This window comes from Anomaloglossus baeobatrachus, chromosome 6 (assembly GCF_048569485.1).
Source record: "Anomaloglossus baeobatrachus isolate aAnoBae1 chromosome 6, aAnoBae1.hap1, whole genome shotgun sequence".
In the NCBI taxonomy this organism is placed as follows: domain Eukaryota; kingdom Metazoa; phylum Chordata; class Amphibia; order Anura; family Aromobatidae; genus Anomaloglossus; species Anomaloglossus baeobatrachus.
Genome location: NC_134358.1, coordinates 412,893,617 through 412,909,796, shown reverse-complemented (window position 1 = coordinate 412,909,796; position 16,180 = coordinate 412,893,617). Strand labels below are relative to the sequence as shown.

Below are 16,180 nucleotides of genomic sequence, written 5' to 3'. Positions count from 1 at the left end.
AGGCCTGGTTCAAGAGGGAAAAAATCAAGGTGTTGCAGTGGCCTAGTCAGTCTCCTGACCTTACCCAATTGAAAACTTGTGGAAGGAGCTCAAGATTAAAGTCCACATGAGACACCCAAAGAACCTAGATAACTCGGAGAAGATCTGCATGGGGGAGTGGGCCAAGATAACTCCAGAGACCTGTGCCGGCCTGATCAGGTCTTATAAAAGACGATTATTAGCTGTAATTGCAAACAAGGGTTATTCCACAAAATATTAAACCTAGGGGTTGAATAATAATTGACCCACACTTTTATGTTGAAAATTTATTAAAATTTAACTGAGCAACATAACTTGTTGGTTTGTAAGATTTATGCATGTGTTAATAAATCCTGCTCTTGTTTGAAGTTTGCAGGCTCTAACTTATTTGCATCTTATCAAACCTGCTAAATCTGCAGGGGGTTGAAGACTACTTGTAGGTACTGTATATGATTTGCTATGTAGATCTTAGTGAGGAACTAAGGGGCACTTTGCACACTACGACATCGCAGGTGCGATGTCGGTGGGGTCAAATCGAAAGTGACGCACATCTGGCGTCGCTCATCGTAACATCGCACGATTTTTAGAAGCAAAACAGTAACAATGCAGTGACATGACAAGAATCTGCATAACTAACCATATGCTAAATAGTTGCAGTCAAATTTATGTATGAGATAGCCAAAATGATTGACTATATAATGAAGGTAGTTTCACACTCAAAGCTGTAGTGGATGGTGAGATATGGAGCCTGAAAGTCAAAAGTTCAAAACATTGTTACCTTTTTGTTGCTTTAAAAATACTGTAAAATATAGGATACATTTTAAATCCAGGATTTATTTAGCCGGGAATTATATTATTTATAGCATTACAAAGTAGGAAATGCCAATTTAAGAGAATGAAACAGAAAAAAAGAAGAAAGGTCATTGTAATAGCCTACAGTCCTACTAACTCAGACCATACCAAAAATAAACCTCAGAACAAAAGCCTTGATGGACGCCATAGTCTTACAATATTGTTACAAATGATTGTTAATTTGGTTTCAAGGTTGTAGTTTTCAGGGAGGTGCAGAACTATTGTGATCTATAGATGTCACTGTTATAAATAGAAGCAATAGTATTTGTGGTATGAAAAAAATAGAAAAACATTAGCACTTGTATTAATACTAATAATAATACATTTGTTTATACATTTTTAACTGGCACTTTCAAAGAGAAATTCATTTTTCAGATGCATAATTATATACAAAAGGAGAAACATGTTTGCATCTCTTTAATGTATTCCTGTTTTCTAGTATACAATTAAATCTTTACTACGGTCTGAAAGATTTCCGACAGCCTGCTGTGCTGTTAATAATAATGACATCCTCTGACTGTTACCAATCAGTCATAACTCGGAACAAAGCAACGTAACAGTTCCATTGAGTAGTAAGTAAAAGCAATGATTTAGAGGAGCCACTGGAAGGGCTGTCTCCTATTCCGGGCACATCACAGCTTCTATAAGCAACAATGCCTGCTCTCTGCACACTGCCCACATTGTCGCTTCATTCCGCTCTACAATGATGCATGGTTTTCTAGGCGTGAGACTCGGTGTCATGTTCTTTTCATGGCCTTTCTATGCCCATTTTACAAGACAAAACATCTTTAAATGTGTAGACACAAAATCCTTAATTAGTAGTATTCACTTATTAACCATGAAAAGTGTAAAAGCCACCAATGTTGATTAGATTTAGCAATCCGCTAACAATCTAATGAATATTGAGGCATCCCGAGTACCTCCCAATGACAGATGTTGAGGGAAACCAGGATAGCATGATCCTTTTATACAGTAGGGAAACATGCATGTGTCAAAAGAACATGGAAGAGACAAGAGTTGTTTGGTACAGGCTTGTTTCCCTCTCCTTACTAAAATAAATGGATTTTGATAGAGACAGTAAGATTGACAGAAAATAGCATTTGATCAACAGTTAGGCTATGTGCCCATGTTGCTTTTTTGTGTGCTCCTTTTCTGCACATAAAAAGCATGCTTGGGCAGGAAAAAAGCAGCTGAAAAAATGTGTATTTTTTATTGCGTTTGCGCGATTTTTCACTTGCGTTTTTTTCCTGCTTATTTTTGTGTTTTTTTTCAGTCATGCAATCGCGGGGGTTCAGGCGCTGTAAACCTGCAATCGCCACTAGGTCTCCAGCTGATGTTACAGACGGGACCCAGCTCTTACTGCCCAGAGCGGTGCCTGGGCTGCTTCTGGCAGTTTAACCCCCTGAATTCTGCAATCAGTGAGATCGCAACATTCAGGAGGCAGGGAGAGGTATTGCTTACCTCTCCCTGGTGATTGAGTCCCTGGAAAGGGATCACAGGGACCCGATCTCTGCCATAGTTATACTGGGTTGTCACCATGGTGATCCTGGGTTACTGAGCTATGGGGAGCCTCACACACCATGCTGTATGCACGGTGTGTGAGGTGAATTGCTGCGCTATAATTCCCTGTAGTGATAAAGCATTAGAGGGGATTATAGAAATGCAGAAAAAAAATGCAGAAACAATTGATATGCTGCTTCTATTTTCCAGCAATAAAATCTGCAAGGAAAAAAGAAGCATCGTGTGAACAGAAAGTAATAATTCTCATAGACTTTGCTGGAATGCTTTTTTATAGCTTTTATTGATTAAAATAAGCAAGGAAAAATGCATAAAATAGTGCAAAAAAAAAAACAGCCACGTGCACCTAGTCTTATGCATTGTCTCATATTGCAAGTTTTTGAGAAATTACTATATTTTTGAAAATACCCATAGCAGGTACAATATTCTACAATGAAGTTATAAAAAATAATGCAATTATCATAAATGAAGCTTTAGTTATCTGTGACAATATCACTAGCACCTTCATTCTATCTTTCCACTTTTAGGGAGGGTAAGAATCTAAGAATCTGCATGTTGGTAAAACACCAACTTATTCAATACAGATACCGAGGGGCATAATGATAACGGATGCAGAGGGTGCAGCTGTGACTCGGCCCATGTGGGATGAGGTCCTGCCATTGCCAGCACCTACTTCAGCTGGATGTGAATCCGAGGATGCACATTCAGCTCAAATGCATTGCGACGTAAAGACCCACCGGGTCTGCCGTCAGCGTACCAGTCCCAGATGCATAGCAGTGGTGTCATGTGTCGCCCATAGCAGGCATGCCAATGTCAGCTGCCGGCCTTTGCGCTGGCTACAAAAGAGGGCACTGTGCATCATGGGCGAAAGTGAAATGTGAGAATGTTTTTTTTTCTTATGTGTTGGGGAACAGCAATAGAATGGGTACATATCTACCAGGAAGAGACCCAGGATGGTGAACATATATACCAGGAAGGTACCTAAGATGGGGGACATATATACCAGGAAGGGACCCAGTATGGGGGATATATATACCAGGAAGGGACCCAGGATGGGGAACATATATACCACGGAGGGACCCAGAATGGGGGACATATATACTGGGAAGGAGCCCAGGATGGGGGACATATATACTGAGAAGGAGCCCAGGATGGGGCACAGGATGGAGGATATATATACCAAGAAGGAGGATATTACTACATAATGGTGTGACAAGTATGTCTTTATAGGATTTAGACCACTACTAGGGTCCATACACCTGACTAACATGCAGAGGGAGGCCCAGATTCAAATCTTGCACTGATGTCCATCGGACTCTAGTTACGCCACTGAAGATACTTGTGTTACCTGCTAAGTGTAGGACCTGAAAAAGAAACATGAGTGAAAAATAAAATTGATAATCCCTGTATCATGCCCTTCACACACCACTCTAGACATAACACAATGTATAAGTAATGTATAAGTGTGCTCCACCAGGCAATAGTATATTTTTCCAATTCTGCAAGGTATTACATTCATGATTTTACTTTTGTCATTATACTGTATGAGACTGCAATTTCAGGAAGGTGACTCCAGCCCTAAATGTACTCACAGCCTTCTATAGTGCACAGGAACACTGAAGCGACTTTAATTATCTAAACAGGATGAGCAGAATATGTTTTCCTCCTAAATCAGATATTTCCTGTACTCCTCCTAATGCGTAAGTATCTGAGCCGGATATGTATTCATTAATATCTTAAATGTGCTAAAGGCAATAATACTAGAATTCTGACTGATCAGGATGTAACATCTATCATTTTGTATCATTCATTCATAAGGGTTTTCCGTGAAATAGCACAATCCTGGCATTGCATTGCAATGTGCAGCCGTAAAATGCAAGCCGTGGATTTGAGATTTCATTACAGATATTGAGGTTTAGTAAAGCTAAATTTGCCATTTAAAAACTGCTGAGTTTGTAATTTAAAATAAACATTTTTAAAAAAAACTGCTGATAATTATATCAAATGTAAAAAGTAACATTCACCTTACTAATCCACTGTTGGTCCTGTACTGACACTTGCTTTGTCCCCTGACAGTCTCTGTTGACTCAGCTCCAGCAATGATGTGTTAATATAACATGACCTCAACAGCCAAATGTAGCGTCGACTGTTAACATGGTATCACTGGAGGCCGGGACTCTGAGACTGGCAAGGAACCGGTGAAGCATCAACCTAAGATTGTCAGGGACTCTACTGCTTATGTCATACCATTATCAGTTATGCGTAAAATATTTTATTAGGTTTGATGACCCCATTAATGCAAATGGGCACCTTTTGTGCTCAAACTATACACTACTCACAAAAAGTTAAGGATATTTGTCTTTCAGGTGAAATTTCAGGTTGATCCTAAAATGCACTCTAACCTTTTCAGGTGAACTTAATGTGACCTTCTCTAAACTAGTACTTTTTCCACAATTTGCTGTTCTCTAACAAGGAGCTTAATGGCAAAATTCACAACAGGTGTTTGATAAATGAATCGCCCAATAAATTTCAGGATTCAATTAAAATTGGAATTTAAACAGTCCTCCTCATCATGCTGTTCACATTTTGACATCACGAGACCAAGATGGCACCTAACAATTAATCAACAGTACCTCGCTATTGGAAGGTTTCAAGCAAGATGTTCTCAGACGCAAGTGGCCACTAAGCTTAAGAGTGTTATAGATTGTCATCAGCATGCTGCAATAGAGACACAGAGAGACTGGAAGAGTCACCGAAAGGCATAGAAGAGGACGTCTTTTGGCTACATCCCACTCTGATTGCCACTTCATTGTGAACAATGCTCTTCGGAACCGGAGGATGAATGCCCCACAACTCCAGGCACATTTAAGGGAGGTGAGAGGCACCCAAGAGTCATGTCAGACCAATTGAAACCATTTACATTAGAGTACTAGACGACCTGCAAAGGTACCTGACCACACCACCAGGCAAAGGCGTCATCGTATTGCATTGCCCAGGGAGCATCAATGCTGGACGAGGGACCAGTGGGCCTCAGTTCTGTTCAATGCTGAAAGTCAATTCCCCCTAAACAGAAATGATGGCCACCAACTTGCTAGGATTTATTGTGCCTCTTCATGAACAACACAGGCCTAATTTCATCTTCATGGACAACAATGCTCCCAATAATCGAGGTCCCATTAGGGAATGGCTGCTGGAGACTGGGGTACCTCAAATGAAGTGGCACTTTCTCTAGACCTGAATCCCATAGAAAACCTATGAGATCAATTATTGCGGCTCTTAACTCTGTACCCAAGAAACTCAATGACCTGAGGGCCGCCTTTCTAGAAGAGTTGGATGCCATGCCCCAGCAGACAATAATTTTCCTTGTGAAAAGCATGAGACTTAGTTGTCAAGCTGTAATTGATGCTCAAGGACACATGACAAGTGATTGAGACAATGAAATTTTGGGGCGGTATACCTTCTACTGTTGTTGGCTTTTGTTCCAATAAATTGTTTGAGATGAGGAAATCGCCATTGCTGCTTCTACTTAAACGCCCTACTGTCATGATAAAATATCACTGTAGCATGAATTATTTATGTTTTCCAGAAATTTCACTCAAAAGCCAAATATCCCTAACTTTTTTTGAGTAGTGTATCTTGTGTTTTGTCATAAATATATATCAGAGGAATGCAATGGTGAAGGATACTAAGACCCTCACAGATAGCTACAATGAAATGATTGCACTCAGCTTAACTGACTGTAGACACTGTTAGGCCCCCTTCACACACACGTGTCTCTGGTACGTGCTAGGTCCATGCCCGCATGTACCGGAGACACGGGCACACGTAAACCCATTAAAATCAAAGGGTTTATGTGCACGCACGTGTGCAGCCATTGGCCCGTGCCTCCGTGTGGAGTAGACGTGTGTCCGTGTGCGCCACACGGATGCATGTCCGTTTTTCTCCGGCAGCATGGGTGTCACACGGCCCGAACACGTACCACACGGATATAGTGTGGATGCGGTCCCATGTGACACACGCCGGAGAAACATACGTGTCAGAGGAAAAAAAAAATCTTTATTCACCTTCTCCAGCCCTCCTGTCTCCACCGCTTCTGTCACTTGCTGCCGACCGCCGCTCATTATGCTAATTCAATATTCACTTCACTGCGGCCGGCAGCAGCAGCAGTGGGGAGTCGGCAGGGCTGGAGACCGAAGATCAGTATCCTGGACAGCGACGCCAGGGACAGGTGAGCAGAAAGTTCCATTCTCCGTTTGTTATCACGGATAACACCAGGAGAACACACGTAGTGCCATAAACACGGCACACGGAGGGGAAAACGCACCTTTGACACGTCCATGAAACACGTGCGTGATTTTCACAGACGTTTGATGGGGGCCATAAAGGGGTTTTCCGATCTTCTGGTGAAAGTCTACAGTCACTGTGTGTGACTGCAGATTTCGGAAAACATACAGCTCACACCAAACTGTCAGGGCCACTAATGAGAACAGGAGGTCAACTGACCCACTGTACACAAATTGTATACATGTGGTCACATGCCAACTAGATGTGCTTGGCCTTGCTCAATACAAGTGAACTGAAGCTGAGGACATCTATTCAGTGGGGCCGGAAGTCACAATCTTGTGCTTATGTGACTGACCGGTCTCGTGAGCAACACTGGACGATCGGGTGGTGCGCAGACTGTAAAGATTCAGAAGTCTGCAGTCACATAAAGAGATTGTAGACTTTTGCCATAGACTAGAAATAAACGTACACCATGAGAACTCACTGATGATAATAAGTTTATCCCCAAAATTACTTTTTCAAACCAGCTAACACTATTAAAAAGGTTAAAAAGCTCAAACAAGGTATATCTCTTACCAGGATGTCAGCCAGAGCTCAAAGATTGCTTTTCAGAACAATATCTGGTTAGAGGTTAACTTTATATGGCGTAATCATTTGCTGTTTAGCATTTTATGGCAGTTACCGATATCTATAGATATTTATCAACTGGACCAGAGCAGAAGCCTCCCTTTGTAGCAACTCTGTACTCTAGGATATGTTCACACAGTGTTTTTTTGCAGAATATTTTTCAACATAAAAAATGCAGAATGTTGATAGAAAAAACGCTGTGCACATTGAACTTTTGATATGCGTCTCATGCATTTTCTTTAGTGGGTTTTTGATGAATTCAATTAAATGAGTTCAAAATCACTGAGAATTGACATGTTGTGGTTTAAAAAAAACAAACAAACCACAGTTCAAAAATTGCAAGAAAAATGGATTTAAAAGTGTAATTTATTTTGTTACTACAATAAAACATTTTTTTCTACAAACAAAAATTCAGTAAATGGCAACATATGAGCAAGAATCAACAAAGGGGGATCCCTGTATTTAAGATACCTTGTGAGTATAAACAGCACCGAAAATACCAATTAGCAGGTACCGTAACTGGGACAATAGGAAGCATCTTAGAATGTGTTCATATATGAAGCCACAATGCTGTGCTGATTCCATCATACAATAAATCCTAATGGAGCATGATGGATCCTATTGGATGGGAATAGAATCCTTTGGGTTCAGTTGTGGTTTCCTATGTGTTGAAGGCAAGAATAGCACTACATGCTGCAATAATCCTGCCACCAAATCTGATGTAAATACAAACAGTCTTGTGTTAATTTTGTATTACTAATATATGTCTTACGAGTTCTCATTGTGCACTTGTTAGTTCTGCCTTCCTCACAGACTGCACAGTTCTCCTCTCCGCAAAAATGTGGAGCATGTGACCAGATCTGTCTGTCAGCCTCCTCTAATAAAAAAGCGATACACATGGGAAAGCTGATTTTCAATTGGAGGAGGCTTATGAACAGACTGGTCAAATGCTCACTGTATAATACAAATAATATTCTAACAATGGCTTTGAAATACAAGGCTAGCTGTAAAGAATCCAAGCCAATATGGTGATTTTAGAAAGCTAGGTGTAATCATAGATATCTTCATCTGATCGTAACTATACAAGTAAACTCATCAGTTCCAGTTAGTTTATTTCTATAACCTCAGCTAAACATTGCTGCTTGTAAATGAACTGCGGAGGCTGAATTCTATTAGGTCACTATGATTGGAACTGGTCACACATTAAGATACTTATGTTAGCTACCATTTCACATGTTTGTGCAATATTAAAGATCACAAAACAGGCTTCATGCATATGTCACACAAAAGGGGCAATTTTTTGACCAATACAATATAAAAAGGTCTCAAACAATTCCATGCATAGCATTCAACATTTCTAAACAATGGAAAGTGAACTTTGGACACTTTTAATATAGCTTAAAGGTAACCTGTCATGCTAATAATATCTGATCCTCTCCAGGCTGGATATTATAGAGGAGGAGCTCATAAGATTGATATATCTTTTTGTGAGAAAAGTTTCAGTAAAACTTGCTTTTTATTCATTGAAATTCCTGATATCTGTTAGGCTCTCACTAGGTGAGATGAATCCTCAAAGCCCAAGGTCTGGGTGGGCACACAGGCATCATTCTAGCAGGCACATGAAGCATGCGGGAGAATGCAGCTGAAACACTGGAATATACAGGCAGGTAGGTAGCTGAAGAACTGAAAGTTGCAGGCAGACTTAAACTGGAATTCACAGACAGGCAGGTAGATAAGGAACTGGAGGTTGCAGCCAGCCAGGAGAGGTCCTGGAGGCCACAGACAGGTAGCCAAGTTACTGGAAACCATACGCAGGTAGGTAGCTGAAGAACTGGAAGCCACAGCCGGCCAGGAGATGTCCTGGAGGCCACAGACATGTAGCCAAGATACTGGAAACCTAACACAAGTAGGTAGCTGAAGAACTGGAAGTCACATACAGGAGACGTCCTGAAGACCACAGACAAACAGGTCCTGGAAAACACAGACAAGTAGATAGCCAAAGTACTAAAAGCCACAATCAGCCAGGAGACATCCTGGAGGCCGAAGACAGGTAGCAAAAACTCTGAAGTAACTAGAAAGTCTAAATGCCATGAAAGCTGCAGACGGACAGGAAATGACCTGGAAGCCACAGGTGGACACATAAAAAAGGTCCTAGAACACCGGGAACAGGTAGTAGACAAAACTCCAAAGTTACTGGAAAGTCTGAATACCATTGAAATCACAGACAGCCAAGAAGACGTCGTAAAGACCACAGACAACTGGCATGCACTGACTAACTAAAAGTCCTAGGAGTATTGAAGTGTTCATATCAAGACGCATTTAAATGGATGAGTGCAGTGGGCCTATCCCTAATATCACCCTGAACTCACACCTTCCTTGCCGCGGAGGTTGGCACCCTAAAAGCCTACGCCTTTAGGCATAGGCTTTTAGGGTGCCAACCTCTGCGGCAAGGAAGGTGTGAGTTCAGGGTGATATTAGGGATAGGCCCCTCCCCTGTACTCCTTGGATATTTATTCCTTTGTAAATTTGATAGATGTTGGGATTCCTTTCCCGTTTTAATACTGATTAAATAAATTGTGTATTTTTAGGAGTTTTTTCTTAGGTTTTTAGTTATTGCACTTCTAAATTATCTCTCTCAGATAAAATGAGTGCAGTGGGCAATCCTGTTCAGTGATTGACAGTTTTCCTTTATAACTGTGCATGCAGAGATAGTTGTTAATCGCTAGTGGGACCACCCACTGGAATCATATACATAAAACCACCAGGGATTTCAATGAGTAAAATATATGTTATACTGGATGTTTTCTAATAAACCCATAAATCCTCATGTTCAGCTTCGCCGTCTCGGTACCATGTAGTCCACAAGTTCTCTTTAAACTATTTTTTACTGCAAATACCAGGTGATACTGTTTGTACATTCATGTGTCATTACATTAAAATCTGTCAAAAGGTAAAATAAGTGAAATTAACTATCTCATTACAAATGTTTCTGTCAAAGAGTGGGATATATTAGATAGCAAGTGAATAGTCAGTTATTGAAGGTGATGTTCTCAAAGCCCCCCAAAGTACACAATTGTAAGGATCTGAGTGACTATGACAAGGGCCAAATTCTGATGACTAGGTGACTGTGTCAGATCACCTCCAAAATAGCAGGTCATCTGGGATGTATCGTGGGGTAATTATACTGTAAGTAACTGTTAAAATGGTCCAATGAAAGACTATTAGTAAACCAGTGATAGAGTTGTGGGTACCCAAGTTTCATTGATATTTATACAAGTGGGACATTTATGGGATAACGACTAGTCTCTTCACTTATCAGGGGTTGTCCAGGACTAAGATATTGAATTATCTGTAGGATAGGTCCTCAATGTGATATAGTGAGGTACGGAATCCTGACCCTACATGAGATTTCATCTGCTGTCGTAATGGCCAGATGTAATAGAAGAGCACCACAGCTCCATGCATTGATCAGTGGCCACCTTCAAGTACCACAGCTTATCTCCTTATTTGTTTGAGCCAGTCTGCAGTGGCCACTAAACAACGTACAGAGCTCCATGTGGTGTTCCATACATTCGGCTGCTGCCAAAACAGATGTCAGCTGACCATGAGGGTGCAGCGTATCCTCCAGATCTCATAGTCTATGGGTAGGTAATCAATATGTTAGTCCTCAACAACCCTTTGAATATCATAGCTCATTGGTGTTTAGTAGGTATTTTGTTATATGTACCAATCAGCCATAACTTTGAAACCTGTAAGATCTTACTGTCAAGATTCATGTTTATCTCTGCTGTTGCAGAGTTGTCATCAGTGCCTGTTCTGGCGGTCGGTGTTGTCTAGAGTATGGCCGGTAGGAGGAGCCTATCCCTCGGTGCCTAGTTTCCAGGATCACAGAGCCTTATCATGGTGTCATTTCCATCGGATCGGCGCCAGTTATAGTTCTGCTCTGCAGTGTGTTCGCTGGTCCCTGTAAGTTTGCCTGATCCTGCCTGTCTACCTTGTCTGCCCTCCCTGACTCCCGACCTTCTTACTGAGTCCATCCTCCCTGACTCCCGTCCTCCTGACTGCATTCGTCCTCCCTCACTCCCATCCTCCTGACTGCGTCCGTCCTCTCTGAGTCCCGTCTTCCTGACTGCGTCCGCCCTCCCTGACTCCCATCCTCCTGACTGCCTCTGTCCTCCTTGATTCCCGTCCTCCTGACTGCGTTTGTCCTCCCTGTCTCCCGTTCTCTCTCTCTGGCCCCTTCTCTGTTGTTCCGTCTCTGTGTTCCTCCACTACTATCTGCTCTCCCGACTCACGACCTCAGCTTGTTACTGACTCCGATATAGTTCTCCTCCGGTCCCTGACGATACCTCTCGGCTTCTGACCTGGCTCTCCCTTGACTCTGACTCCGCCTCCTCCCTGGTACTGTGTGATCTCCTATCTCTGACTTCGGCTGGCATGACTTTCCTCGATGGATCCACAGGTGGAGCTAGTGACACCTAGTGGATTCATCGCCCCCCTGCATATACCAGGAGTTCCGGCTCCCCTGTTAGTATATTACACTTACTACTTACGGCAAGATCTCGCATAGGATTGAAAATTAATGCTGCGCGATCTTGTAATAACTAGTCAGATGTTATGGGTTCAGAGATGACAAGGTGATGACTACAGTGCACCATTTTTATGGTCACAGAATAATTACATTTTTAATGACATGAAACTGGGGTTGGCGTGCCGGTCACAAGTCAGAGTGTGCTTACAATGCTGTGAATCCCATTTTAGCCTAGTCATGAGTCTTATAGTGATGACATCACATGATGCTCCATAGGCTTTTAACCTATACACAAGTTACAATTTGATAAACCACTGATCGATGATTGATTAGAAACACTGTTATCAGCACTGGATGGCTCGTATTAACAATTCACTTATTGTACATATTCCACCATATACTGAATGCAAGTTCAATGGTATCAGTGATGCAGTTCAGGAGGAAACGTCAATGACAACATTACTGCACAAATGATATTGATGATTTTTCTATAGGAATGATCAATTTTAACCAGCACTAGGATTACTGTTGTCACCGACTATAGACAAACAGGGCACACGGACTATGGATTTTATGTGGGTAAACAAGCCAACTATTTATACACACAAGGTCTCCGGAATGGAAATTACACACACTATTTTCTAAAAAAAAAGTCACTTAATGTTATATGGAGTCTATAAATCCAGAGCAGATAAATAATATACCTTCATTATATACAGTAGGTATAGCCTTTGGGGAATCACTTTTATTACATAAATGCAAAAACAGATTTCATCACATATTCCTCCTTTATAAATGTACCTGCTGTGAAGAGCTACAACTTCACAATAGGGAAGATTGTGCGAAATATTGCGATTCATTGAACGCTTCCTGCTGTAAATCCCAAATAACAGAACAATGGTCTTATTTAATAGGAAAAGTGCAGCAACCACTGTAATCTTGGGTCAAGTTGGCAGATTAGAGACGGCCACCTGCTACGGACATCTTGAATAAGGAGGACAATAAAACATCTACTAATTGTGGCATCATTGCCTGTGCTCTGTGACCCATGTAGTGTCAGATGGCAATGAAAGGACACAGATGTTATCCCAGTAAGACGCAGATATTCAACCACAAATGAATGTATTTAAAGATTTTAATCTTTTCTGAATTTTTACATCCAATCACTCACATCACAATGAACCGCCTCTTGTAAGACTTGCGTTCAGTAGTTTATTCAATTACACAAGACCAGGCTTTGTAAGAGAGTTTAGCACCTAAGTTAGTGGCCACGACTATTGATGCCAACCATTTAGGATTATTTCTTTCTTTATCCTAATAGCATTGTGTAGACTAAACAGAGAAATGCTGTACAGTTCTACAACAGTAGATAGAAGTCAGTTTACTTACTAAGGCGTCTATGAATATATCAGCTGTACACTGGATAAAGATATATTATATAGGCCTCTGATGCCTATACATACACATTGGCTGATGTTTGGATGCTACATATAGACTCTGATGCCAATACATACACATTGTCTGATGTTTGGATGCTACATATAGACTCTGATGCCAATACATACACATTGTCTGATGTTTGGATGCTACATATAGACTCTGATGCCAATACATACACATTGTCTGATGTTTGAATGCTACATATAGACTCTGATGCCTATACATACACATTATGGGGAGATAAGGTATGCACACCAGTGACTATGTAAGGGGAATTCCCCTTACATAGTCACTGGTGTGCATACCTTATCTCCCCATAGTGATTTTTTTAGGTTTTTGCACCCAGTTCAGACTTAGAATGGTATTCCAAACGTTATTCCTTATTTTTTATACATACACATTGTCTGATGTTTGGATGCTACATATAGGCTGATCTATTGGCGTGCTATGTGCATATAAGGTGTTTTGTGCATGCAAAAAAATATTTATTAACTGCTCTATGAATGCAGTATGTACATATACAAACATGTACATTTTATGAGGGTATGTCAATTGATCCATGCGCACTAAGCTCCTAAATGGATTTAAAACTTTAATATACTCTAGCCTCCCCTGTGGATAGGATATGCATACATTATAGGCTGCTCTAAGGATACAATATTGCTCAAGCAAATCAACTGTGTGCTTCAAACATATATGTCCCTATAAATATGTATATATATATATATATATACTGTATATATATATATATATATATATATATATATGGAGCGAGAGAGATAAGTGTGTGTATATATATATATATACATATATATATAAGTGTGTATATACTGTATGTATATTATACTATACTAATATAATGTATATAGCTACTATATATACTATATATACTAAGTATACTATATATACTATACTATACTAATATACCTACTATATATATATATATATATTTCAATCATAAAGTTGATTTGCTTGAACAAATATAATATATATATATATATATATATATATATATATATATATATATATTTATATTTTACTGCATGAATGTATCCCAAATATGAAACTTCCTGTTTATGTTAGGCATGTATAGGTGGCTATATAGATATATGAAAACACACCAGCTAATCCATGACTGCAATCACATCCAGCCGATACAATAAAGTTCTTTCCATTCATTCCCATAATGTATTATTCTCTGTGCTGAACTCTCTTAACTCCTTTTTGTCCTTGCATTGTTTCTTATACACGCCTTTTCACTTTGACCTTGCAAGGCCCTATATAAATTAGATTATGTTATGAATGGCATGATTGCTTTTATAGCTCGATATATATATGTATACAGATATATACATATATACACATGCATTGCACTGAGCCTTGGTTCACTGCAGATTCCTGTATCATTGCCTGCATGGCGCTTGCAGAAGAGGCAGTCTGCTGTATAGTATACATAAGGCAGCATACAGGTTGGCTCTCAGGCCCCCCTTAGTTTCTGGGCATTTATCCCATGTTATTAACCCATTCTTTTCTCAGGACCCTCAGAGGGCACAGCCATGGGCTGTATGGGGAGCTGTCCAGTGCTGATCTCCTTCAGCACCCAACCTTCCTACTTGCAGATACATTCACCTCACAGTGCCCACTGGTAGCAGCAGCACCTGCAATGGCACATTCATAGCATACAAGGCAGCCATAAAGCCAAGCCTGCTGCATATGGCATCACAGCCCAGGGTGAGCAGCTATACATCTCTGCTATTCCTCATGAAGCCGAGTGTCACATGCTAAGACACAGCTGTCACCAGTGAAGCCTGCACACAGGTTTTCTTTGTTTAATGCCTGGGCCAGCAGCATATGAGCCACCCATATGGACCACTTGCCAATGTATAGTGAGGCCATTGTGCCTATAGCATCCTAGCTTGTGCTGATGGATACAGCAACCCAAAGGAAGCAGGAGAGGGAGGGGGCCAGGCAGCCTCTAATCGGTTTACACCATTCAATGCCACTCACAGACTTTCCATGCTCCATGCAGTGGGACAGAGCCGCATTGTGCATTACATGCCTGGCAAGGCAGTGCATGGCAAACACCAGGCACACACTGCTAGCCCGCTTACTACCAGGAACACACAATATCAGGCTGGAGACCTGCTCCTGTGACAACAAAGGGTTAAAAGGCACGGCCTAGCACACAGTCAGCAGAGGGTACTGTACCTGAATGATAAGTGCCCGGGCAGAATAAATCATAATCCACTGTGCCAGGCTCAGGGCTTACATCCAGCACGTGCCAGTCATGGCTGCAGCAGGAATGGAGGATCCCAGGGCTTCTCCTGTAGATGAGTGTATTGTGTGTGTGCAGCAATCCTTGTCATATACGCACCATATTCCAGCACAGGCAGCAGATGTGCTATAATAATGCCGCACACTGCCCCCTCCCTGCTCCCTCCACTCTCCACAGCCTGCTCCCAGGTCCTCCCCTGGCCCTCCTCCTCTCCTCCCCTCAGCTCCTGCCCTGGGGTCCACCACTACCTGCCCCGCTGCGAGCCTTATATAGAGCCCCCGCTATAGAAATATATCTATCTATTCTGAATGGAGCTGATAATCTCTACTGCACACCATCTCACCTAATACTAAAGGACAACTACTACTCCATGTCCAGTCCTGTAATAATCTCTACAGAACTCCACCTCATCTACTACTAAGGGACACTACACTACCCTATCCTGTAATAATTTCTACAGAACTCCACTGTCAGGCTCACCGCGGGGGGATGAGGTGGCGAGTGCCAGGATAGCGCACATCCCAAGGGTGAGGTGGACCCACTGGACCATAGGGGGGACCCGGATCCACCCAGACAAGGGAAGGGCGGCATCCAGGGACTGTGGCAGCAGAGCAGCGACTAGGTGACAGTAGGAC

At 41.5% G+C, this 16,180-nt stretch overlaps 1 protein-coding gene across 3 annotated transcripts in view; it reads right to left on the bottom strand.

Moving 5' to 3' along the window:
* HECW1 (HECT, C2 and WW domain containing E3 ubiquitin protein ligase 1) overlaps nt 1–15,712 on the bottom strand; it is a 498,317-nt gene extending 482,605 nt beyond the window's left edge. For 2 of the 3 annotated variants that reach the window (XM_075315148.1, XM_075315147.1), the window contains exon 1: nt 15,479–15,712. Coding sequence is in view for 2 of the 3 variants with exons in the window: in XM_075315147.1 (XP_075171262.1) it covers nt 15,479–15,511 (33 nt within the window). In the remaining variant the exon portion in view is untranslated. The remainder of the gene's footprint in view (nt 1–15,478) is intronic. The other variant, XM_075315149.1, reaches the window with a different exon arrangement.
* Nucleotides 15,713–16,180: the final 468 nt, after the last annotated feature.